This window comes from Geotrypetes seraphini, chromosome 2 (genome assembly GCF_902459505.1).
Source record: "Geotrypetes seraphini chromosome 2, aGeoSer1.1, whole genome shotgun sequence".
Taxonomy (NCBI): domain Eukaryota; kingdom Metazoa; phylum Chordata; class Amphibia; order Gymnophiona; family Dermophiidae; genus Geotrypetes; species Geotrypetes seraphini.
Window position 1 is genome coordinate 328305122 of NC_047085.1, and position 26642 is coordinate 328331763.

General features: G+C 43.8%; 1 protein-coding gene across 2 annotated transcripts in view; it reads left to right on the plus strand.

Moving 5' to 3' along the window:
- THRB (thyroid hormone receptor beta) overlaps positions 1-26642 on the plus strand; it is a 236230-nt gene that overhangs the window by 127771 nt on the left and 81817 nt on the right. For both annotated transcript variants that reach the window (XM_033930174.1, XM_033930175.1), the window contains one exon: positions 12324-12605. In XM_033930174.1, coding sequence (XP_033786065.1) covers positions 12324-12605 — 282 coding nt within the window. The remainder of the gene's footprint in view (positions 1-12323; positions 12606-26642) is intronic.

Genomic DNA, 26642 nt, shown 5'->3' on the forward strand with positions numbered 1-26642 from the left:
TCTTGAAAATTATATCATTTTTGTCTTTTTTACAGTCAAACACAATCTGTGCTGAAACATCCATTCTTGTGCTTACTTTTTTTTTTTTTTTTTTTATTTTAATTATTTGATTAAACGCCTTATCGATTCTACAAAGCGTTGTACAGAGTAAAAAAAAATTTTTTCTTTAGACAAACAATATTACAATTAATACATACTTTAAAATATTAGGTAAACTTCCTTGATAAAATTACCCCCAAAAGTCTAATAACATAAGAATCCTGAACCCTCAGCCTTTATTATAAGTATATACTATACATCCAAAGGTGTTAAGAGTCAAATTTTGCATTGTGTCTTGTAAAATTCCATAATAAAACAACCTATCAGTTACACTGAAAACACTGAAAACAACCTATCAGTCACAGCAGCGTCGGCAAGCCCAGACTCCCCCTTAAAAGGGAGGAAAAGGCAGAGCCTGGGAAGCTTCGTTTCTTCATTTTCTTTCCTTTAGCTAGCTGGTGCGGGTGGTTGTAGGCACCGGGAGGCGAGCGGAGAGGAGAGAGGAGCAGCGTGGGCGAGGGCAGGCAAGTCGGAAGGCAGGCGGACAGCGTGGGGTAGCGGCGAGAGGAAGCTCCGCCCACCCCCCAGCGTCACAGCAGCGTCGGCAAGCCCAGACTCCCCCTTAAAAGGGAGGAAAAGGCAGAGCCTGGGAAGCTTCGTTTCTTCATTTTTCTTTCCTTTAGCTAGCTGGTGCAGGTGGTTGTAGGCACCGGGAGGCGAGCGGAGAGGAGAGAGGAGCAGCGTGGGCGAGGGCAGGCAAGTCGGAAGGCAGGCGGACAGCGTGGGGTAGCGGCGAGAGGAAGCTCCGCCCACCCCCCAGCGTCACAGCAGCGTCGGCAAGCCCAGACTCCCCCTTAAAAGGGGGCGAGCCAACGGCGTGCGGCCGTTCGGCGCGCGACAAAGGCGAGCGGCAAAGGCGCTCGCCTTAGCGAGGGCGCCTTTGCGAATGAGCCAGGAGTCCAGGCTGCTCAGCAGCAAATTCAATTCAATCTTCAATCTTCTTCAACCTTCTTCAAAAAAAAAAAAAAATAAACCTTTTATATATATATATATATATATATATATATATATATATATATATATATACCCTTTCTCTATACTCTATACTCATTATTTTTTTCTCTCTTTACTTCTCCACCTAGAGACACATCGGGCACACTCCTGCGCACCAACTTCAAGTCACAGGGAAGGAAAAATGGAGGCAGCAGAAGGCCAGCGAAGCTTTCCAGTATACTGTATTGATTGTCACATGTACGACTACCTCCCTTCCGGGAGGCAGGCATACATATGCAGTCGATGTCAGGAACTGGCTAGCCTAAAAAAGGAGGTCGGGAGACTGCAGATCAAAGTACAGGAGCTAGAGGGACTCCGCTCCATAGAGGAACCAAGGGTTTTGAACCAGCTGAGGACACCACCAGAGAAAACCACATCCATGAACAGGTCAGAGAGCTTGAAAGATTCATCGAGGAGGCCTGCAAGATGGTAGAAACACAGGATCACCCGCTCTTCAGAAGGGAACAAACGGATGGAGGACAGGACCCGCCAGGAGCCACCAGGACCCACCAGGAGCCGAGGGAGAGGAACCTTGCGGAGGAACCAACCAGGACAAGGAAGGATTGGAGGATCCAATCATTGACACAGACCTGAGACCCAGGAGGAAGCTGAGGAGAGGAAAATCTGCTATCGTGGTGGGAGATTCAATCCTGAGAGAGGTGGACAGTCACATAGCAGGAGGCAGAGCGGATCGCCTAGTGACATGTCTCCCAGGGGCGAGGACAAAGGACATCTCCGACAGAATCAAGAGTATCATGGAGGGAGCTGAGACAGAGGATACAGCAGTGATAATCCACGTCGGAACAAATGACGTCAGCAGAAGGAATTTCAACATGATTACACTGACCGAGCAGTTTAAGATCCTGGGGAGGAAGCTGAAGCTGAGAACAGGGAAGATAGCCTTTTCAGAGATCCTGCCAGTACCAAGAGCAGATGCAAAGAGGCAGACCGAGCTGCAAGCAACAAATGGATGGCTGAGGCGATGGTGTGACGAGGAGGGTTTCCTCTTTGTACGGAACTGGTCAACCTTCCTGGGGAAAAACAAGCTCTACAAGAGAGACGGACTGCATTTGAGCACGGCTGGGACGAGGATGCTGGCACGTAACATCCAGACCTGCATAGACATGACTTTAAACTGATAACAAGGGGAAAGCTGATAGTCGATCTGACCTCGACACATCGGACCACAGTATCAAGCAAGGATACTGAAACAGGAAATGGCGATAGTGGACTAGAGACAAAATGGACACTTTATGGACATAAACCCAAAGATGCAGCACAGGGACCTGAGAGGCAACTAGAAATAAAGAGCAAGACAAGGAGGAAACAGCAGGACCCAGAGGGCTATCAAAGAACAAAAAAGCGGGCAGAGGACGGGATAGACACACCACAGGAGGCAACACGTGAGGAGACCAGCAGGAGCAACAAATCAAGAGTAGATCCAAAAGAAAAGGTAACAAACTGGGACTTAAATTGCCTATATACAAATGCTAGGAGCCTAAGGACTAAAATGGGGGAGCTAGAAGTTATAGCCGGAAATAAGGACATAGACATAATAGGAATCACAGAGACATGGTGGACAGAGGACAACAAATGGGATGTGGCCCTTCCAGGGTATAAACTCTACAGGAAGGACAGAGCATACAAAAAGGGGGGAGGAATAGCACTGTATATAAAGGACTCCATTCCTTCATCCAGAACAGAAACAACAATAAGGGCAGACAGTCTGGAGTCACTATGGGTTAAGCTGACAGGAGGGGAAGGAGCTGACATCAAATTGGGATTGTACTATCGCCCACCAGGACAGTCAGAAGCAAACGACCTGGAACTGGAGGCCGAACTGAGGCAGGTGTGCAAAAGTGGAAGGGTGGTGGTTATGGGGGATTTCAACTATTCGGGAATAGACTGGGACACTGGGCACTCAAATTGCACGAGAGAAACTAAATTCCTAGAGGCGGTAAGGGACTGTTTCATGGAGCAGCTGGTCACAGAACCAACGCGAGGGGATGCCACTCTAGACCTAATCCTCAACGGGCTAGAAGGACCCGCAAAGGAAGTGGTGGTAATAGCACCATTAGGGAACAGTGATCACAACATGATCCAGTACAAATTAAACATGGGAACATCAAAGGTGAAAAGAACCAAAACGACAGCACTCAACTTCAGAAAGGGAAACTACAAGGACATGAGGAAAATGGTAGGAAAAAAGCTCAGCAGCAACTCAGGGAAGGTGAAGACCGTAAAGGAAGCCTGGACACTGCTTAAAGGCACAGTGCTCGAGGCACAAGACCTGTGCGTCCCAAGGTTTAGGAAAGGGTGCAAAAAAAAATCGAACTAGAAACCCAGCATGGATAACATCTGCAGTTAAAAAGGCGATAAGCGACAAGAAATCATCCTTCAAGAAATGGAAAAAGGATCCAACAAAGGAAAACCAGGAAGAGCACAAAAGACACCAGAAAGAATGTCATCGAGAGATCAGGAAGGCAAAGAGAGAATATGAGGAAAGACTGGCAGGAGAAGCAAGAAACTTCAAACCCTTCTTCAGGTATGTGAAAGGGAAACAACCAGCCAGAGAGGAAGTGGGACCACTGGACGACGGAGACAGGAAAGGAGCGATAAAGGAGGAAAAAGAGATAGCTGAAAGGTTAAACAAATTCTTCTCGTCGGTCTTCACCAGAGAGGACACATCCAATATCCCAGAACCCGAGGTAATTATAAACGGAGAACACGACGAAAGGCTGGTACAACTAGAGGTAAGCAAAGAGGATGTCCTCAGACAGATAGACAGACTAAAGAGCGACAAATCACCAGGCCTGGACGGCATCCACCCAAGGGTACTAAAAGAACTGAGAAACGAAATAGCAGAGACACTTCGCCAAATATGCAACCTCTCCCTAAAAACTGGGGAGATCCCAGAGGACTGGAAAATAGCAAATGTCACACCCATCTTTAAGAAGGGATCAAGGGGTGACCCTGGAAACTACAGGCCTGTGAGCTTGACCTCGGTTCCTGGAAAAATGATGGAAGCAATGGTAAAGGACACAATCTGCGAACACATAGAAAACAATGGACAACTGAAGGCGAGCCAGCATGGCTTCTGCAAGGGAAGGTCATGCCTCACGAACTTGCTGTACTTCTTTGAGGGAATAAACAGTCAGATGGATAAGGGTGAATCCATAGACATCATTTACCTTGACTTCCAAAAAGCCTTCGACAAGGTACCTCACGAACGGCTACTTAAAAAACTGTGGAACCACGGGGTGCAAGGGGATATCTACCGATGGATCAAACACTGGCTAGCGGGCAGGAAACAGAGGGTTGGAGTCAAGGGCCAATACTCAGACTGGCAATGGGTTACGAGCGGAGTTCCGCAGGGGTCGGTGCTGGGACCTCTACTATTCAATATATTTATTAACGATCTGGAGACGGGGACAAAATGTGAGGTTATCAAATTTGCTGATGACACCAAACTCTGCAGCAGGGTTAGAAACACGGAAGACTGTGAAGACCTACAAAGGGACCTAACGAGACTGGAAGACTGGGCAAAAAAGTGGCAAATGAGTTTTAACGTAGAGAAATGCAAGGTCATGCATGTAGGGAAAAAGAACCCAATGTTCAACTACAAAATGGGGGGAACACTGCTAGGGGTGAGTAACCTGGAAAGGGACCTGGGGGTGATGGTCGACTCATCACTGAAACCATCGGCGCAATGTGCGACAGTCTCAAAGAAAGCAAACAGAATGCTGGGCATCATCAAAAAGGGTATCACAACCTGGAAGAAGGAAGTCATCATGCCGCTGTATCGCGCAATGGTGCGCCTGCACCTGGAGTACTGTGTTCAATACTGGTCGCCGTACCTCAAGAAGGACATGGCGGTACTCGAGGGAGTGCAGAGGAGGACGACTAAGCTGATAAAAGGTATGGAAAATTTTCCATACGCTGACAGGTTAAAAATGCTGGGGCTGTTCTCCCTGGAGAAGAGGAGACTTAGAGGGGACATGATAGAAACCTTTAAAATCCTTAAGGGCATAGAGAGAGTAAATAAGGACAGATTCTTCAAACTGATGGGAGCCACAAGCACTAGGGGTCACTCGGAGAAATTGAAAGGGGACAGGTTTAGAACAAATGCTAGAAAATTATTTTTTACGCAGAGGGTGGTAGGCACATGGAACGCGCTTCCGGAGGAAGTGATAGGCCAGAACTCTGTACAGGGGTTCAAGAAGGGTTTGGATAGGTTCCTGGAGGATAAAGGGATAGAGGGGTACAGATAGAACTTGAGGTAGGTTATAGAAGTGGTCAGAAACCACTTCACAGGTCGCAGACCTGATGGGCCGCCGCGGGAGCGGACCGCTGGGCGAGATGGACCTCGGTCTGACCCAGTGGAGGCAACTTCTTATGTTCTTATGTTCTTACTTCCTTTGTATAAATCTTGCTCTGTCAAATTTGCAATGATACTATTAAGCTAAAACATAGTTACACTGTCTAGAGAGAGGTCACAGACATACAAACCCATGCCTGTTTTGGTTTTTAAACTTTTTTATTGTGCTTATACCTCCACAAATTTATATGTATTCATCTGCACAGAAGCAACTGGGGGCAGGATTCCCAAAACTTACCGTGCCCTTAACATGGTCGCTAAACCAGTTTCAGCCAGTTTAGAGTGCCAGTATTTTACCGGCCAATTATCAGAATGGCCTTTTCCAAATTTCCTAGCAGTCTCCGACTCTGCCATGCAAATGTAGTACAACGAGGTCATTAATATTAAAATGGTAGTAAATTGGGCTCATCATTGTTGAGGCATCTGAGAAAACTCTAATTACACTTAAAGATATTATGAGTGAATATGGCCAACTATCAGGGTTTAAAGCCAATTTAAATAAGACGGAAGTGATGAATATTTCAGCATCAATAGAAAGGATTATGGAGTTGCCATTCAGCAGATCACATTTAATTGGAAGGATTGGAGGAGATTAAATTATAGCTTCTGGTGGAACTCTTTATGCCATATATATAAAATGGAAAGGTTTATTGCAGTACAGCGGGGTTATTTTAAAAAGTTTCAGGATGTGTGGAAACCATTAACAAAGTATTGTAAAGATTAATTCAAAATTGGTTCCCTTATATTTATTTGTTAATTTAAGGTGCAGGGAGGAGGGGATTTTATTATTACATGTTTTATATGATAATGGAATATATGGGAGGGTGGGTTAGGATAGGGATGGGGATAAGAATTTGTGAGATGTGTCAATGATTATTTCTAAGTGATGTATTTATTGTTTATGTGATTGAATATATTTTAACACTTAATGTAATCTTGAAAATGAATAAAGAATATATATAAAAAAAGAAAGGATTATGGAATTATAAAGATCAATACCTCTGAGATGGGTAAAGGACCCTATTCATTATCTGGGAATAAGTTTGGGAACAGATTGGACACTTTTGTTTCAACAAAATTATATACCATTGGTAAAGGATATACAGAAAGATCTAGATAGGTGGAATAAGTTGTACATTTCCTGGTTAGGCCGCATGGAAGTGGTAAAGATGATGATACTCCCTAGGTTCCTTTACTTATTCCAAGATAGAAATCCCAAAACAGTTTTTTCAAAAATGGAATAATATGATATTGAGATTTATATGGGGGGAAAAACGACCAAGGGTTGGAAGGCAAGCAATGTTTAAGTCTAAGACGGAAGGAGGACTAGGTTTACCTTCTTTGGAGAATTATTATAAAGCAGCTCAATTGAGAGCAATAGTTGAATGGCATTCATCTCCTCCTAAGCTTTGGGTAAAAATAGAACAAGCAATGCTAGATATGAAAGAAAGTATAAGAAAATTGAAATACTTACCATGGCTGGGAGAAAAATATTTAACAAATAAAATAATCCTTTTAGTACATGTTCCCTGAAAATCTGGAAAGGGAGTTAGGAAAAAACTTTTAGGTAGAGAAAAAGGTATTTTTTTCTCCTCTATATTATATGCACAAGACTTTACACCAGGTAGAGAGGGGGGAATTTTTAAGAAGTGGGAGGAAAAGGGTTAGTATGTTTTGGCCAACTAGTGGAAGATGGGGAGGTTAAAGCCTTCACAGATATTCAGGATCAATTTCAACTAGAAATGAGATCTTTTCCCTTACTTACAAATAAAAAACTATATATCAACACATAAGATGAAAAATGATGGAATCTTAAAGAAATCTGAATTTGAAAAAAGGCTAGGAGAACCGGTGGCAAAAGGGTGTATTTCTTGGTTATATAAAATTATAAATGAGGATAAAATAACCAAAACATCATATATGAAAGCATGGGGAAAAGATTTGGGGAAAGAATGGTCCCTAGATGAGTGGGGGGTAATAGTATCACATATTTTTCAGACAGCTAGGTACACCACCCCTGTCTCAATTAGTAAATGTATCAAGAAGAGTGATGCTACCTGTTGGAAAGGATGTGGTAAAAGAGGTACATTTTATCATATGTGGTGGGAATGGCAAAGGGTCCAAAAGTTTTGGAAGCAAGTTTTTGATTATGTAAGCAGATTAATCCAGATACCACAAGCCGGATGCTGAAAGGGCATTGTTGGGAGTAAGAATAGAAGGTTTAACACTTTCTCAATCTAAACTTTTGGACCTGGCATTTATAGCTGCTAGATTGACATCAGCTCAACAATGGCGTATGTTAAATGTAACCCCCCTGAGGGATGTGAGGGAACGTTTAGGAATAGTTTGTAAAAAATATAGACTTTCAGCCCTTTTAACTAATCAATGGGTAAAATATAATGACATATGGGAGACTTATATTGAGCTGGAAAAAGAAGCTAAATGAAGAATTCTCCTACTCCTAGGGGTTTTGAAACCAGGTCTTCTGGGAGGAGGGGTGGGTGAGGTAGCGGATAGGGGATGGGATTATTTTTATTGTAATATTAATAAGATGTAGTATTCTTGTTAGTTTACTAAGTTTATGAATTATATTTAATGCTAACTGTGCATTTCATTGAGATTATTGTATTAAAATTACTAAATAAAGAATTTTTTTTTTTTTAAATGGGCTCATCAATATTTAAAGGAGCACTCCTGGCAATTATCTATCATTGCTGGGTTATTCCCTAACCTTGTTGTGCCACAAGTGCGGTCAAACTTTTCCGACAGGGTCTGAGCTGTTGTAGCCTTACTTTTTGGTCAGTACCTGAGCACTGATTGGGATCCCTGTCCCCCCAGCAGGAGGGTTGTCCACTTTCTCCTGCCGCCAGAGATTCCCCCCACCCCCATCAATCCCCAACACCCCTGCACCTTTCTGATGACAGCTGGCTGGAGGGATGCCTACTCCCTCCTGCCAGCAGGTCAGCCTCTTCAAAATGGTGGGTCTTCCCCTTCCCGGTGCATCCTGGGATGCACCAGGAAGGGGCTTAAGGCGCTGATTGGCCCAGGCGCTTAAGGCCCATTTGAGGCACTTAAGGCCCATAGGTGGCCTTAAGTGCCTGGGCCAATCAGCACCTTAGGCCCCTTCTTGGATGCACCGGGAAGGGGAAGGCCTGCCATTTTGAAGAGGCTAGCCTGCTGGCCAGAGGGAGTGGGCATCCCTCCTGTCAATCTTGTTCAGTGTGTTGGAGGGGGATCCAGGAAGTAGCAGGCAAGGAGGTCTCTTCTTTCTGCTGCTCTTCCTGCCAGATAATCAGCTGAGCTGGCAGGATTTTTGGAGACCGGTGGCTCAGTTGATCAGGGCAGGGAAAGCAGCTTTGACAGGAGGGGGGATCTGTGCTTAGCGATTGCTCTTCTGAACTTTCGCTAGGTGATTCTATGCACAAATAGCATGCATATAATTTGCATGTTATTGTGCTGAGAATCGCCTGTAAAACAAAAGTCGCTCCCACTATGGACACATCGACTCGCCGGATTTTACTGAGTTTTGAGAATCTTCCTCTGGGAGACTTAACAAGACTGAATGGATAGATATTTTTATCTTTAGTTGAAATTGTTTTAATTGATTTCAGGAATGCATAGGTTGCTAACAGGCAGTCACTTTCAAAGTTTTCTTTTGCAGTCATTATGTGTGACTGGACAATTGGATGAGGGAGAGATGGATGATTCTTTGTTTATTTACCTAGTGCATTTCTGAGCCAGATGGCTGGCTCATAGTAATCCAAATGCCATGTGGAGGAGATTTTTTATTTCTGTTTTTGTTTTGGGGGGGGCTAGACAAATTAGGATCAGTGCATCTCTCTCCTATTTATGAAGAAAGGCCGAGATGAGGGCAAAATTGTACTCAGAAAGAGCATTAAAAACACGCATATGTCTTCTATTTTTAAGTTGTTGTCCTGTTTCCTTCTCACTGCAAAGGTTTGTGCTAGAAGGTCTATCATTAAAGAATAGCTTGTCCCCCAGCATTCCAAGATAACTTTTTCTATTTTGCACAAACCTTACAGCAATTGAAAAATAAACAGCAATTTAAAAAATAAACAATCAGAGGCACCAGGAACCAAGGACTAGCTTTTATTTATGCGTTTGAATTACAATTTACAAGTCAAAAAAATGCATGCTCAAGAAACAGAGATCAGGGCTACCAAGGAAAAAAAATATTATAACATATTGCCATTCTATCCCATATACTTTAAGCCTAGATATTTCACCATGAATTTATATGAATTTACACAATAAACTACAACTTTTACTCTGCATTCTCCTGGCTTTTTTTGAAGTCCCTTCTTCAGCCCTACTTTTTTTTCCATTGATTTTCTTACCTTGGGATTGCTTCTCTGGACTTTGTTTCTGGAAATAGAAAGTAGCCATCTATGCTAGTGATTCTCCTAGAGCTGGAATTAGTAGATAAGTTCCCATGTTCCAAAGGGCTTTTTGTTTTTGGTTGCATTGTTATTACCTTTTCAATTGCTGGCTTTGTTTCAAATTTGTGGCAAATATATTGGAGGTACAACCCCTTTTTAAGCAGTAGTAATGTCACTGCAAAGCTGTGTTTTCTGTCTCCTCTGTCTGCTGGTAGGGTGGCATAAACCCATCCATCCGGACTGGTCTAGCAGGATTCAAGGGAAGGAAATTAACAGGTAGGTTTAAATTTCATCTTTTTTCATTTGCTAATTTTGTCATTGATCTCTCTGTAAATTCTTCTGTAATACAAATAGTGATCTATGCTGTGCTTTGTTTTATTGGTGCCCTTTGACAAAGGATATGTTTGTAATCTCTATAAATTATAGGCTATGTCAAATAACTCAATTTGCTTGTGTGTGAATAATAAGGGTAATTATCAAAACCATATATTTGGATAAACTGTCCATGTCTGAAATTTGCTCTCCTCTTCTTGACTAAGAAGAATATACGTATCTTCATATTAAAAGAGGCATTTCAGGGGCTTAGAGTATTTAGGTCATGAAAATTTCATTTGTTAATGCAACTTCCAGAAATAAGAATGCTTTTATATTGCACTCCCTTTCTCCCCCAGGTGCTTGCACAAATAGTGAGTGTAAAACATGGGATTCCTTAAAGGACATGAACCACATCGTAGCTGAGAAGTGGATGAGTAGACTAATGGTTACTACAGCAGACTGAGAACTAAAGAAGTCCAGTTCAAATCCCCCCCTCCCTCCTTATATTTGACTCCTGAATTCTATAGCAAGCACTAAAAATTGTGCACGCCACTTAGGATCTACATGAGTAATTAGTGGTGCTGATTGGTTTTAATTAAATTTTTCACACTAGTTAAAAAAAAAAAAGGCATGAAAATGGGAGCATTATGGGCAGATTGGGGTATTCCTTGAATTTATGCTCGTAGTTGTACAGTAAGAGGGATCCACGCCTAATTTAGGTGCAAGGATTTATACCACATTTCCGTTGCCTGCACCTAAATTTATGTACGTTTCCTGGCGCTAAACGCTATTCTATAAATGACACATAACTTTCAGCACCTTTTATAGAATCGCACTGAGCATTCTTTTTATCAGCACCTAGTGGCGTAGCGAGGGTAGGAGGGGCCCAGGGTGGTGGTGTCCCCCCTGCCTCCTCCTCTCCACCCATCCCCTCCGCTCCTTCCATGCCATACTCAAGCCCTCCCTTCCCACCCCAGTACCTCTTTAAATCGACAGTATGAGCAACTTCTCTGGCCTGCTGCTTGCACTAGCTTTCCATCTGATGTCACTTCCTGGCTCCATGACCCAGAAGTAATTTCAGAGAGAGCCAGGCCAGCACGAGCAGCAAGTTAGAATAGCTGCTCAAGCTGGCAAAGATTTTAAAGAGGTATGGGGGGAAGGGAGGGCGCGAGCATAGTTTGGGGGGGTCAGAGAGGTGCCATCTCTCCCACCAAGATGGCACTCAGGGTGGTCCGCCTCCCCTTACTACACCAATGTCAGCACCCATTTTTTTAGATGCCATTTATAGAATTATGTACTAAGTAAATAGATGTATATTAATTAAAATAAAAATGAGGGGCTTATTTTAGAGCAGGGTTTCTCAACCCAGTCCTTAAGGAACCCTAAGCCAGCCTTGTCTTTTAAGATAGCCACAGTGAATATTCATGAGCTAAATTTGCATGCACTGCCTCCATTATATTAAAATTTATTTCTTGCGTATTCATTGTGGGTATCTTGAAAACCAGATTGTCTTGGGGATCTCTGAGGACTGGATTGAACTGGCCAACTATTTTATTTAAAAAGAAAAATAGATATGCTTTCGGGCAAACCCCCAAACTTTGTATTTTGAAATGTATCTTCAGAGAGCAGTAGAAGAAAAGCAATTCTGCATGAGAATGTCAGACCAGGGTAACAGAGGGTCCTTCAGGTCAGTCTCCAATCAGAACAGTCAAACAAGGCTGAATCCTTAATGCTTTGTGTTCTAAAAATCTGAAAATTGTTCATGGCCAGCCTTGATCCACAGCACCTCAAATGGTCTTGGAGATGAGGCAATAAATTGATGGAATCTCACACTTGGCCCATAATCCATGGTATGTTTCTGAGAGAGAGAGGTGCATCCAGTGCAATTCTCTGCACAGAGATAAAAGTATATGCTTAGTTTGCAAGAGAAGTGGAAGGAAACGAGATATCGGGGTGCTCCCTTAAAGCACTAATTAATTATGGTAGCAAAACGTGCTTGGTTCAAAAATACTGTGGCTTATGTAGATAGTGAAGAGAAGAGGCACCTATGTAAAATAGTTCCAAAGAAATGAACTAAAATTTGCTTTCCAAAACTCAGCAGAGCAAAATGTTGACAGTACCCACATCTTATCAAACAGTGTTTATGGACCTTGCTGAAGATGGTCTTCCAGCCTGGGATAAGTTAATGCACCTTCCTGCCATAGAACCTAATTGGAATTTGGTAGAAGCAACAGCGAAAAAACATCTGTGCAGAAAGAAGCACTCAGAGAAGAGTCACATCCTGAAAAATGGAGATCAGCCTGCAAAAGTGATGCATGTCTCAGCTCCACAGTACTGCTCTCCCAGTCCGCCACATCCCAGGGAGGTAGATCCACAGAATGCACTAGATCAGCAAGAAGACAAGCCAGGAGACAGAAAAGGTAAAAGTGCAATACACAAAATGATATGCAATGCCGTGAATGTTAAGAGAACATAATGTAGACAAGTGAAAAAGATTCCCGTAAGGCGTAGCACTTTTTCTCCTCAGTTCATATATGATTCTCAGACAAGAAAAAGATCAATAGCAATAAGCATTTCATTTTGAAATAGAATATATTCAACCCTAGTAAGAGATTTCTGTTCTCGAACAGTAATTTCAGATGTGTTTTGTTTTATACTTAATGTCTAGTTGAGTGCATTAAGATATTTTCCCAAACAGTTTAATGGAGCAAACAAAAAATAGGTTTTATTTTTTATTACCTTGGTTTACATAGATATATACACTTTATTTTATTTACTCTCTTTATATCCCATGACTCCGATATGTCCAAAATGGATCACAAACGAATGTCAATAAAGACACTAAGGGCTCCTTTTACTAAGGTGCATTAGGGCCTTAACGCATGGAATAGCACGCGCTAAATTGCCACACACGCTAGACCTTAATGCCAGCATTGAGCTGGCGTTATTCTAAAAGCGTACTGTGCGGTTTAGCGCACGGTAATTTTGTGTGTGCACTAAAAACGCTAGCTCATCTTAGTAAAAGGAGCCCTAAAGGCTAGATTCACGAACCTGCCCAATTGGGCTCGATCCGGGCAGGTCCAATGAATTCTTAAAACAAAAATATGCAGATGGGGGCGATCAGAGGAACGCCCCCATCTGCCTGCCCGGATCGCTGGTGCGTGATCCCCATGCATGCGCAGACCATCTGCTTTCCCTGCAGATGGTCTGCACATGTATTTTGTGTCCAGGTTGTTGTTTTTTTTTTAATTGCTGTTTTGTTTTGGTTTTTTACGCACGCCGACTCTCCTGCTCTCCTCTTCCAGCCAAGCCCTGCTCTTGCTGCCCAGACTTTCCTTCTCTCTGCCACCTTCCCTGCAGTGCAAGCCCATGGGTTTAAAGCGGGGCTGCACTGCGGCATGCAGCCCCGCTGTAAACCCGCGGGCTCACACTGCAGGGAAGGCGGCAGAGAGTAGGAGCTCGGTGCAGAAAGCAGGGCTGGAAGAGCGAGGTAGAGCTCAGGGCAGAGAGCAGAGCAAGGACAGGAGCCGCGAGGAGGAATGTGTTTATTCCCCCGGTGCTGCAAGCCTTTCTTCCTACACAGCATCGGGGCAGAGAGCAGGGCAATGGAGCAGGAGAGTCGGCAGAGATGTGTGCAACTGGTTCCCAGCAGTCGCTTCTATTCTTGACCGGCCAACCCTATCGGTGTCCCAAATTTGCTTGGTGAATTGTGTCCCTGCCTTCTTTGCATGTGTTTCCCCTCATTTTCATGCACGGATTTGAAGCAGATCGCTGGAGAGTGCAGGAGGGAAATCTGGTCGCAAAGGGTCGCAAACCGATCGGTACACGATTGGTATGCTTTGTGAATCTAGCCCATAGAGGGCAATCTATAAAAGGGTACCTAATTAGAGCCTATTCTATATAGGAAAGTAGGTGCTAATTTCTAACACTAGCATATACAGTATGTGCCACAGTCTAAGTATTTGTTCTTAGATTTGGGAGTTATCCACATATTCTGTAAATTAATCATATTCAGTAAGGGCCTGATTTTCTAAAGGGCGCCGATCTTGGCAGCTGCCTAAGAAGCGGCCACCGATCACATGTCAATCATGCATCGGCGTCCTGTAGAGAATTGCGTCTACTTTTGCTAACAGACATCTTAAATGAAAGCCAGCATTTTACAGGCCTACCTTTAAGGCATCTGTCTCATGCCTACGGAGACGCATAGGGATGCTTATGGACGCCCAAGGCCACTTCTGGTGGAGAGCATGCCATACCTGGGCATCCATAAGCATCTCCACGCATCTCAGAAGATGTGAGACATATGCCTACAATGTAAGTATCTTTCCACACCTGCATTTTTTTTTTTTTTTTACGTGCATCCCGACTGGCAGTGAGACACCTACCGCCACATACATTCAGGATGCCTGTTTGTAGAATCAGCCCCAAAGTGTGCACCTATCGGAACCCCAATTTGCAAAGTACAGTATTATCTATCAAAGGCGTGCACAAAGCCAGGTTCTTGTCACATATGCATGTAAATAACTAGAACAACGTGCTTAGCGCTGATATTTCTCAAGCTGGCATAAACTTTCTTTCATGGCTTTTATTTTTTAACACACCGGGAGATCTTCAGAAAACCACCCGATCAAGTGGATCATTGGGATCAATTAGATCAGTGTGGCAGCACTCCTCACAAGTTCCCCTTTTCTTTGGTGTGTACTCTAATGACATTGTTTCATGGAATAAGCGAGTTGCTTATGAACTCTGCACTTTCAGTAACCCCGACCCGGAAGAAGTATGAAACACGTCGGAGGGGAACTGGTGCAGCAATGATCTTGACTAAGCTAAGTCTTTGTTCTAGTAATACATAGGGCTCCTTGTACAAAGGCGCGTTAGGGTCTTAACGCGTGGAATAGCGGGTGCTAAAATGCCGCGCACACTAGGCACTACCGCCTCCTCTTGAGCAGGCGGTAGTTTTTCGGCTAGCATGTGCTAATCCGGTGCGTGCGCTAAAAACGCTAGCGCACTTTTGTAAAAGGAGCCCATAGTACGCACATGTTTGAAACAATGAAATATAGAAAAATAGAAATATAGATAATTACTGTTGGCATAATTAATATAAATTTAACTTATAAATATTAAAGGGAACATTAGAGTACACATCAAAGAAAAGGGGAACTTGTGAGGAGTGCTGCCACACTGATCTAATTGATCCCAATGATCTACTTGATCGGGTGGTATTCTGAAGATCCCCCAGTGTGTTAAAAAAGAAAAGCCCAAAAAAGAAAGTTTTTGGCAGCTTGAGAAATATCAGCGTTAAGCAAGTTGTTTTAGTATATTTATTGCGGTGCCTAATAATAGTTTGATGTAAATATCTAGAATATTGGCATTTGCGTGCCTACATTCTGCCTAACTTTTAGGACGCTCCTTTCAAAATTTCCTTCCTAAAGAACAATTGTATAAACTGCAGTTCGGCCCCATGTTCCTCGACAAATTCTAAACATCCTAGGAAAACTCATTCATTGTTTTCTTTCCCTTCTGTGAAAGGATGTAAATACAAGAAATTTCAGCAATGACTATTATCTTTTCAGGCAGCCTCGTGGACTAGGGATTTAACTTATATATTTACACTCCCAACTTCATATTCAAAATTCCAACGTGCCTTAAAAACGTATCTTTTCAGGGAACACTTTGGAAGTTAGAAATCGGTTGTCTATTCATTTGTATTACTAGTCTTTGTGAACCATATAGAACTTAATGGTATTTGCGGTATACAAGTGAGTTTTGTGTTATGTTATGACAGGCCCACCACTCTTTGACCTGTTATGGCTGGGCAGTCCTCAATTTAAAGCAGTTTATTTTGACCATTATGCAGTCCAGGACCTTTTCTGTGGCTGGTCCATTGGACTGGAATAAGCTACCTATTCACACACCCGCCAACCAAAAATGTCAAACGAAAAAAAACTATATGACAATCTAATGGCCACCAGAGCAGCAAAACTAGACAGACAAATTACCAATCTGCTGTCTTCGACCACAGACTACAAAACCTTCAAAAAAGAAACAAAAACTCTACTTTTCAAAAAATACATAAAACCTATTTAACATGACCAGCTCCACCTACCACACTGTCTACTCCTATCAAATCTAAAAATTTACCCAACATGTATTACCTTAATTTCTCGACAATTCTTATGTAATCTGCCTATATATCTTGTAACTTCATGATAATTCTTACGTAATCCGCCTTGAACCGCAAGGTAATGGTGGAATAGAAATGTAATTTAGGGCCAGATTCTGCAAACGGCGCCTAATCAGCGGCCGTTTACAAAAATGGCACCAGTCATGTGTCAATCCCATTATGACTCCATCTGCAGAATTGAGGCTAATGCCAAAGATGAGCACCATAAATATAGGCCATTGTTTTGAAGGCCTACATTACCGGCACCTATTTTCAATGTGAATTGCAGCTATAGAGGCACCTAATGGCTCCTAGGTTTATTTCTAGTGCAAACCATCTGCTTCGACCTTAGGCACTGCTAAGCAACTCTGGAGACATGATGCTCTTTTTGTAAGCACCTCTGGGCGCCTACATTTTTTTTTTTTTAAGAGTTTTTAATTGGATTTTAAATTGGCACAGTAAATTACTGCGCTGATTGAACCAATTAAAACAATTAAGTTAGGCGGTAGTAAGACACCTACCACCGCCTAACTTACAGTGCCGTTTAAAGAATTTAGGCCTTATTCTCCTTCGAGTCAAGGTTGAGGCATTATTTCTTGAACTGTTGATCTTAACTCACATCCACTGACTGTATAAACTTTTCTGGCTCTGATGTGCTATTGTTTGTTTTTTTCAGTATTATGCATGCTTTTGCTTATTGCCAGCCCTGTGGAAGGGCAGGATATAAATAAAGCTACCATACCATAACATACCGTAAACTCTTTTCATGGGTAAAATGCTGATTTATACAAATAAATGGGTTCTTATAAAATTAGGTCATGCCTAAAAGTACAGGTGGTGCAAGCCAGCATGTCCATGTATTGTAGTCATGCGCAGAGGTAAAGTGTGGACAGAGGGCAGGCGGAGTCACAGTTTACATGTGTATTTTAGAAAATCCTTGAATACGTTTACACCTCTTTTTGAGCAAGCATAATGTTTGTGCCTTCAATCTTGCAACATGAAGCCCAGAAAGAGGAGTACTGAAAATATGTCGAGAAGAACAAGTCTCCCCCAGACCCAAAAGGAGGGGTGGGAGGAAGAGACAGCCCAACAAACAACAACCTACCAAAATTATTTAGAGTGAAAGGGAAGCCCTCGGTCTCACAGCCTGCAGTGGGAACAAGCCCCTAATGCACCAGCCTTCAATCTTGGTTTCATAGAAACAGGAACCTCTTCCTGTTTCTATGAAACCAGTTTGTATGAGCTAGCCGTTTGATTTTCCAGCCTTCAATCTTGGCATGATTTCTGCAGAATATGTGCTAGTATTTTCTAGAGACATGTAGGCACCCAAGAGTCTTTATAGACAAAATATAAACACCTTTCTGCACTATTAAGCTAGGTGTCCTCTTATACTGTTGCCCTCATGGGGTAAATTCAATAAATGGTGCTGAAATTTAGGCTCAACCCAAATAGGGAGATACTTATTTGCAATCTGTGACGATTACTTATACTTAACTTTCTTGATCACAGCTCTCAATTCAAATATAATTAAATTATAAAACTGTAAGTGTAAAGTGCTCAGACCCGTAACCAAATCATGCTGTGATAACAACAGCCTATGGTTAATATGGGACCGTCATTGCTCTTTACGGTCCCAAACCACTCGCTATACAAAATAATTGATAAGTTTTAAATAACGATAAAATCACTTATCTGATGTTGCAAGTGGATGATGAAAAACATTGGGCATAACCATAGGGTCTGAGCACTTTACACTTATAGTTTTATAATTTAACTATATTTGAATTGAGAGCTGTGATCAGCAAAGTTAAGCTGAAATTTAGGCGCCAGGACGATGTGCGCCGAGCGCAAATTCTATTACAGCAGTTCTGCGCAGAACTGCTGTTATAAAATAGTAGTGGAAACACCTAATCTTAGGCACGAACACTTATGCCATGTTACCTGATAGTGGCAGGCACCTACCATCCAATTCATTTTTTTTTTATTTTTTTTTTAATTTCAAATTATTTTATTGAAATTTTCTCCAACAGAAAAAAATTTAGTCAATAAGATTTGGGATCCCAGACGTCATGACATATTTTCAGTCATGGCCCCTCTTACCTGGAATGCCCTGCCTTTATACATAAGAGAAGTTAAAGACCTCAATATATTTAAAACCAATTTAAAAACTTTTCTCTTTAAAGCTTCTTTTAATCTTTAAACAATCCGTTTTAACAATTTTATCCCAATCCTTATGTTTTTTCCCTATTTGGCTTTTCCTTTCTTCTCATCTGAATAACAGTAATTTTGTAACTTTTTCCCTCCCCTTATGTATCTGAGTCTGTCTGTTTTGTCAGTTTGTTTTTATCCCCTTTTAAAGCTGTATAACGTATATTTTATTGTTACTCGCTTAGTATGTAATAAGCGATTTATCAAATTTGATTAAACTTGAAATGCCACTGATATCTCCACTACGGTTTTCTTTGAAATTATGCTACACACCTTACTAATATTATCCAAGTTTATTATCCAAGTTTATTACAAAAATTTGATTAATCGCCTATCACATTTCCTAGGCGATGTACAATCTCATTAAAAATCAGTTGGGGAGACAAATATAACAAACAATATAATTACAGACATTGCTATACATAATTTCTACATATCATTTCAAAGCTAAGGAAGGTTTTTTAAAGGGTTACAATCATTATTAATTTAATTTAATTACATTTAAGGAAAAAACAATAGGAAGGGTAACAAATAAAATTTATATTTAATATATAGAATAAAAAGTGAAAAGTAAAAAAGTTTTAGAATATAAAATTTATACATTAAAAGCATCATTAAAAAGGAAGCTCTTAAGTTTGGATTTAAATTTATCTAGGTTCCTTTCCTCTCGAAGAAAAAGTGGGAGATCATTCCAAGATTGAGGAGCTGTTATTGAGAACATGGTGTGACGCCTTGTATTGATAACTTTTAGTGAGGGTATTGCCAATAAGTGTTGATCCTGCGATCCTGCTTGAAGTCTCCCTGCTACTTATATTACAATGCAAAACATCCAATTAATTTTAATTTAAGCCAATTATAAGGTGCTAATTTCTTATTATTGGTGCTGATTAAGCTTTTTAAATAATTACCCCCCCCCACCCCCACCCCTTTTATGAAGCTGCGTTAGGCTTTTTTTATCGCAGGTTGCAACAGTACTAGCTCTGATGCTCATAAGAATTCTATGAGCATCGGAGCTAACACTGCCACGGCTGGTGCTAAAAAAGCCTAACGCAGCTTCGTAAAAAGGGAGTTGGCTAGGTATGCAGATCTAGGCACCTTACTTTAGGCATTTTTTATAGAATCTTGAATGGAAACATCCCGGAATTGTTTAAGAATAATATGCTCAGCTTATATACCAAAAAGATCTTTGCATTCTGAGAATTTAACTTTACTGAGGACGTCTGTGAAGCCAAGACTTGTTGAGACTGGTAAAGTGACTTTCTGTTGTGCAGAAGTTAAGTCAAATACGAAATTGCTGTGAAAAGGGCAGGTTTAGAAAACTTCTTAAGACCCAGTTATTTGTAGATGCCCTTTTTTTTTAGTTATTTCTGGTAAAGTTGATGAATTATCCACGATTTTTATTATGGAAACTATGGTATCTCTCTGAGGATTGTTTGCATGTTTATTTTATCATATGTCTATTTTATCATGTATTTGTTTTAACATGTGTCTATTTTAATTACCGTATTTTCACACAGATAACGCGCACCTGTGTAAAACGCGCACACGGGTATAGCGCACGGAAAACACAAGTTTATGTACAGAAATTTTTATATACTGCGCACACCCATATACCGCGCTTGCTGCCCGACTCTCCCGTCGCCGCCCGACTCTCCTTTCGCCCGCCCCAACTCTCCTCTGGCCACCCCGATTCTCCTTTCGCCCGCCCCAACTCTCCTGTCCCCCTTGAAGTCCTGTCCCCACCTTGAAAGCCTGATGCCCCCCCCCGACATCCGATTCACCCCCCCCCCGCAGGACCGCTCGCACCCCCACCCCGAAGGACCGCTCGCACGCACCCGCACCCCCACCCTGAAGGACCGCTCGCACCCCCACAGCCTCCCGACCCCCCCCATCATGTAGAAGCTCCTACCGGTGTCCTGCTGCTTCCTCTTGGCGGTCCCGCCCTTTCTCTGACGTCAAGCCCTCTTGCCCCACCGACTCCCCGACTCCCCGACACGATCGGGGCAAGAGGGAGCTCAAGCCCTTTTGCCCCAGCCAACCGCAGCACCCCCGACACAATCGGGGCAAGAGGGAGCTCAAGCCCTCTTGCCCCGCCGACTCCCAAACTCCCCGACAATATCGGGCCAGGAGGGAGCCCAAGCCCTCCTGGCTCTGGCGACCCCCCCCCCCCCCGCTAGTTGTTCGGGCCAGGAGGGAGCCCAAACCCTCCTGGCCACGGCGACCCCCTACCCCCACCCCACACTACATTATGGGCAGGAGGTATCCCAGGCCCTCCTGCCCTCGACGCAAATCCCCTCCCCCCCAACGACCGCCCTCCCAAGAACCTCAGACCGCCCCCCCAGCTGACCCGCGACCCACCTGGCCGACCCCCACGACACCCCCACCCCCCTTTCCCGTACCTTTGTGTAGTTGGCCGGACAGACGGGAGCCAAACCCGCCTGTCCGGCAGGCAGCCAATGACGGAATGAGGCTGGATTAGCCCATCCGTCCCAAAGCTCCGCCTACTGGTGGGGCCTAAGGCGCCTGGGCCAATCAGAATAGGCCCGGGAGCCTTAGGTCCCTCCTGGGGGCGGGGCCTGAGGCACATGGGCCCAACCCGACCATGTGTCCAAGGCCCTGCCCCCAGGAGGGACCTAAGGCTCCCGGGCCTATTCTGATTGGCCCAGGCGCCTTAGGCCCCACCAGTAGGCAGAGCTTTGGGACAGATGGGCCAATCCGGCCTCATTCTGTCGTTGGCTGCCTGCCGGACAGGCGGGTTTGGCTCCCGTCTGTCTGGCCAACTACACAAAGGTACGGGGAAGGGAGGTGGGGGTGTCGTGGGGGTCGGCCAGGGGGGTCGCGGATTGGCTGGGGGGGGCGGTCGGAGGTTCTTGGGGGGGGGGTCGTTGGGGGGAGGGGGGTTTGCGTTGAGGGCAGGAGGGCCTGGGATCCCTCCTGCCCGTAATGTAGTGCGGGGTGGGGGTAGGGGGTTGCCGTGGCCAGGAGGGTTTGGGCTCCCTCCTGGCCCGAACAACTAGCGGTGGGGGGTCGCCAAGAGGACTTGGGCTCCCTCCTGGCCCGAACAACTAGCGGGGGGGGGGGGGGTCGCCAGAGCCAGGAGGGCTTGGGCTCCCTCCTGGCCTGATATTGTCATGGAGTTGGGGAGTCGGCGGGGCAAGAGGGCTTGGGCTCCCTTTTGCCCCAATCGTGTCGGGGAGTCAGGGGGGCAAGAGGGCTTGAGCTCCCTCTTGCCCCGATTGTGTCGGGGGTGCCGCGGTTGGCTGGGGCAAGAGGGCTTGAGCCCCCTCTTGCCCCGATCATGTCGGGGAGTCAGGGAGTCGGCGGGGCAAGAGGGCTTGATGTCAGAGAAAGGGCGGGACCGCCGGAAGAAGCAGCGCAGGCGCAGGGCTCACAGAAGGGCCAGGACCGCCAAGAAGAAGCAGCAGGACACCGGTAGGAGCTTCTACATGATGGGGGGGGTCCGGAGGCTGTGGGGGTGTGAGCGGTCCTTCAGGCTGGGGGTGCGGGTGGGAGTGCGTGCGAGCGGTCCTTCGAGGTGCGGGTGCGGGTGCGTGCGAGCGGTCCTTTGGGGTGGGGGTGCGAGCGGTCCTGCGGGGGGGGTGAATCGGACGTCGGGGGGGAACTATGTAAAAAAAATTTTGTACAACGCACTCACGCGTATAACACGCAAGGGTATGCGTGGTTTGTAAAAACCACGTATAACGCGCGCGTTATATGCGAGAAAATACGGTACTATGTATGTAAATTATGTAAACCACTTAGTTTTAAACGGTATATGAAATTTTAAAATAAATAAATAAATAAATCTGGGCATAGCCCCCCCCCCCCTCCCCGTATTCTGTAACCGTGCGGGTAACTCCTAGGCCCGCCCCTCCCAAGGCTATGCTCACCTAGAAGTTGCATGTAGCAAAAACTGAATGCACATGTTCAAGAACAGTAACTAAAGTCAGTGCACGTGCAACTGCCACCTGATACAAATTAAGGCCAAGAAAAACCTATTTAAGACAGTAATCGACTGTTAATACCAATTATTAAATGAAGTGGCTCACTCAACTGCCCTTATTCTATGAATTGGGCACCCAATTTTATAGATGTAGTGGGTAGAACCATTACGAGAAGTTATAACTGTAAAGGAGTATGAATTCAAACTAATAGTTAAATGCTAGGCATACATCTGTGTCTGTTTAAACTAGTGGCTTCTTTTCTAAAACAGTATTTGCTCAGAGTGAACACTTGACATGTGCCCTGTCTGCAGGAGCACTCTGTAAGTAAGATTAAAGTGTCAGAGGAGGTTATCACCTTGTGAAAAAGTTAAACTGGGTTTAAGCACCTGACTTCTTTAGGTTTAGCTCTTCTTTACCTCAGAGTACCTAGCCATTGACAGATGCCAGGTATTTATCGCTTTAAACGCTTACTCAAGGCTGTCCAATAGAGGCAGACACTTTCAGCATGAGCAGTGCTAATTAGACTGTATCCTATCTGTACAGCTATTTTTTGTTTTGCTTTTATTCAAGTAATAATACTTTAGAAATACTTTGATTTTGGAGGTCTAGCTACTTAGCACGTCCTTGTTTGTTTTTTTTCTAGGCCCTAACACAAATTTGTTTCTGTGCTCGTATGCATACTACTCCTTTAAAACTGGTAGAGAGTCTAACTAATGTCCATTCTTAGCGTTTCTCAGTAGGAGACGGGGCACTTAACACATTAAATGGTTTGGGCCAGACGGAGAAAGAATATATAAGAGCATAGAACATAAGAATAACCTTACTGGATCAGACCAATAGTCCATCTAGCCCAGTAGCCCGCCCTCACAGTGGCCAATCCAGATCACTAGTACCTGGCAAAAACCCAAAAAGTAGCAACATTCCATGTTACCAATCCAGGGCAAAAGTGACTTCCCCCATGTCTTTCTCAATAACAGACATTGGACTTTTCCTCCAGGAAATTGTCCAAACCTTTCTTAAAACCAGCTAAGCTATCCACTCTTACCACAACCTCTGGCAATGTGTTCCAGAGCTTAACTATTATCTGAGTCGGAGCCAGAAGTCGGAAGGCAGGAGGAGAGAGAAGAAAACCAGCGAAAGAGAAGGAATCAGAACAAGAAAGGGAAGGGCAGGAGAAGGCAGGCAAGAAGGGCAGCGGCGAGAGGTAGCCCCGCCCACCCCTCTGACATCAGCGCTCGGATCCGGAGCTCCCCCTTAAAAGGGGAGGGGCCAAGGGAGCTCAGCCATTCAGCGTGCGTTGAAGGCGAGCGTTAAAGGCACTCGCTTTAGCGAGAGTGCCTTAAGAAGGGACGAGTCTCTGCAAAGCAGAGGGCAACCACAGCAGGCACACAAGCAAGCAAGCAGAACAGAGGGAGACCACAGCAGCCACATAAGCAACAAGCAAGTAGGGAGAAGCCACTTCAGACAGACCAGCAAGCGGACAGCAATGGAAGCAGCAGACAGAAGCAAGATGTTGAGCTACCCAGTTTTCTGCACCATTTGCCATATGTATGACTACCTCCCCTCTGGGAGGCGGTTTTATGTATGCACTCAATGCGGGGAACTGGAGCGCCTAAAGAAACAAGTTAGACTCCTGTTGAACTGGAACGTAAGCAGGTAGGGCTAGTCTCAGTTAGGGCACTGGTCTTTAACCTAGTGGCTACTGCGTGAGTGGACTGCTGGGCATTCAAGGTTTCAAGGTTTATTAAATATTTGATGAATCGCTGAATCTGTTTACAAAGCGATGTACATAATTATAAAATAGGATAGAATTTAAAAAATACAAAATACATGAACATTGAGATTAAGACAGGACAAACATTAGTTGGAAGGGGAGGAGGGTAAAAAGATACATCTGTTATATCGAGAAAGACAAATAAGGGAAAAATCAAAAGGAAACAGGGTAGTTAAAAAAATATATCATAAAAGTCAAAAAAGGTTTAAATGTTAAAAGCATCTTTAAAAAGGTGTGTTTTCAATGATTTTTTAAAAGAGGGGATATCTTTTTCGTTTTTGATGTGTTGAGGCAAAGAGTTCCACCATTGGGGACCAATTACAGAAAACATGTCTGATCTTCGTGTACCTATTATTTTTAGAGAAGGAACAACTAATAGATTTTGAAAAGATGATCTGAGTGTACGCGCAGAGCTGTGGGGAATTAGCATTCTTGATATAAACTGGGGTTCGTTGTAAGCCAAAGTTTTAAATATAAGCAACATAACCTTAAACAATATGCGATGGCTAATAGGGAGCCAGTGAGCGTCAATAAATAATGGTGTAACATGATCATATTTTCTAGCGTTATAGATCAGTTTAATAGCAGTATTTTGGATAATTTGCAGACGTCGCTTTTCTTTTTGAGTAATGTTAAGTAGTAAAGAATTACAATAATCCATTTTAGCTCTTACTAGTGAATGAATCAAATTATTGCGCATGATGGACCCAGCAGCGGCAATTCATATGTTCTTATGTAACTTCATCGAGTGTCCCCTAGTCTTTGTAATTTTTGACAGAGTGAAAAATCAATTCACTTGTACCATTCTATACCGTCCAGGATTTTGTAGACTTCAATCATATCTCCTCTCATCCATCTCTTTTCCAAACTGAAGAGCCCTAACCTTTTTGGTCTTTCCTCATAAGGCAATAGTTCCATCCTCTTTATCAATTTGGTCGCTGTTCTTTGAACCTTTTCTAGTGCCACTATATTTTTCTTGAGATAAGGAGACCAGAATTGAACACAATATTCCAGATGAGGTCACAGTATGAGGTTTTGGTAAGTTGTTATATACATACCATGCTTAACTAGTAGGTCCATGCTCAGAACCGAACACCAGCGATAGAGCTGATTAGTGCTGGACTAGCACTGTATTAATCTGTGTAGAATGTTCAGAGGGTAGGAAACAATATTCGCGCCAAATTTTAGTGCAAATAGTATTTTAGTGTAATCAAATGGATGTTAATAAGGTCATTTCTTATTCCCTCCCCAATGCTCAGAGAACGGCACCAAAAACAAAGTCACCCTTTCCACTGGAAACTTAACGCCATTTGGCATTGTTGTGTCTAAAGAGAGGATTTCCCATGATTTTCTTCCTAAAATCTGCCAGTTATTGAATTTGGAAGTGGAAGGATGCCCCTTCAAACCTCTGGGAGTGAGAAACCCATGTGTGCAAGTCCAAGCAAAGCCAAAAATGAATGCACACATTGACACCTATTTTCTGCACTTAAGCATATGCCTTCCAATTAAAAAATAATTGAATGGCTTATATTTAAAGGTGCAAAAGAACGGTGCTAATGTATGTTGCACTTCCAGGTTTGCCTGGACATGTGCACAAGAGCTGTGTTTATTGCAAAACTGTTGTGCGCATGTGCCAGGCACATTCTTCCCTCTTTACTTTCAGTCTCACAGTGCATATATGATTTGCGTGCAGTTAAGTGTTGAGCATTGGGAAGCCATTTTTCTGCGCTGTTCCTACATAGCAACATAGTAGATGACGGCAGATAAAGACCCGAATGGTCCATCCAGTCTGCCCAACCTGATTCCATCTAAATAATTTTTTTTGTGTGTGTGTGTGTGTGGGGGGGGGGTTCTTAGCTATTTCTCTGCAAGAATTCAAAGCTCTGCCCGGTACTATTCTTAGGTAAGAGCAGAGAAGCTGGCCGAGCATGCAGGCCTTCGGAGAGGGAGGACAGGCCTTCAGAGGAAGCTGGGGGAACATGCAGGTCTTCGGGGGGCAGGCCTTCGGGGGGGGCAGGTCTTCAGGAGAAGCTGGGGGAACATGCAGACCTTCGGGGGGGCAAGGATGTGGGGACATACCTTCTGGGGAGGGTGACCCTGGTGTAGAAGTACATGGAGGGAGGGAAGAGTGGGTTCAAAGAGACGTGCATAATGGAGAAATAATGGGTCTATAAACAGAGAAGAGGGAGAGAGATGGTGGACAATGGGATTTAGGGAAGGAAGGAACAAAAAGGGAGAGAAGTTGGATACAAGGGATGGTGTGGAGGGTGGTGGGGGATAAAGATACTGGCTATGAGGGTAGTTGGAAAGAGAAGGGGGAGCTGATGGACCCAGGGGTGGTGGGGAAGGAGGGAAAGCTGCTGGATGA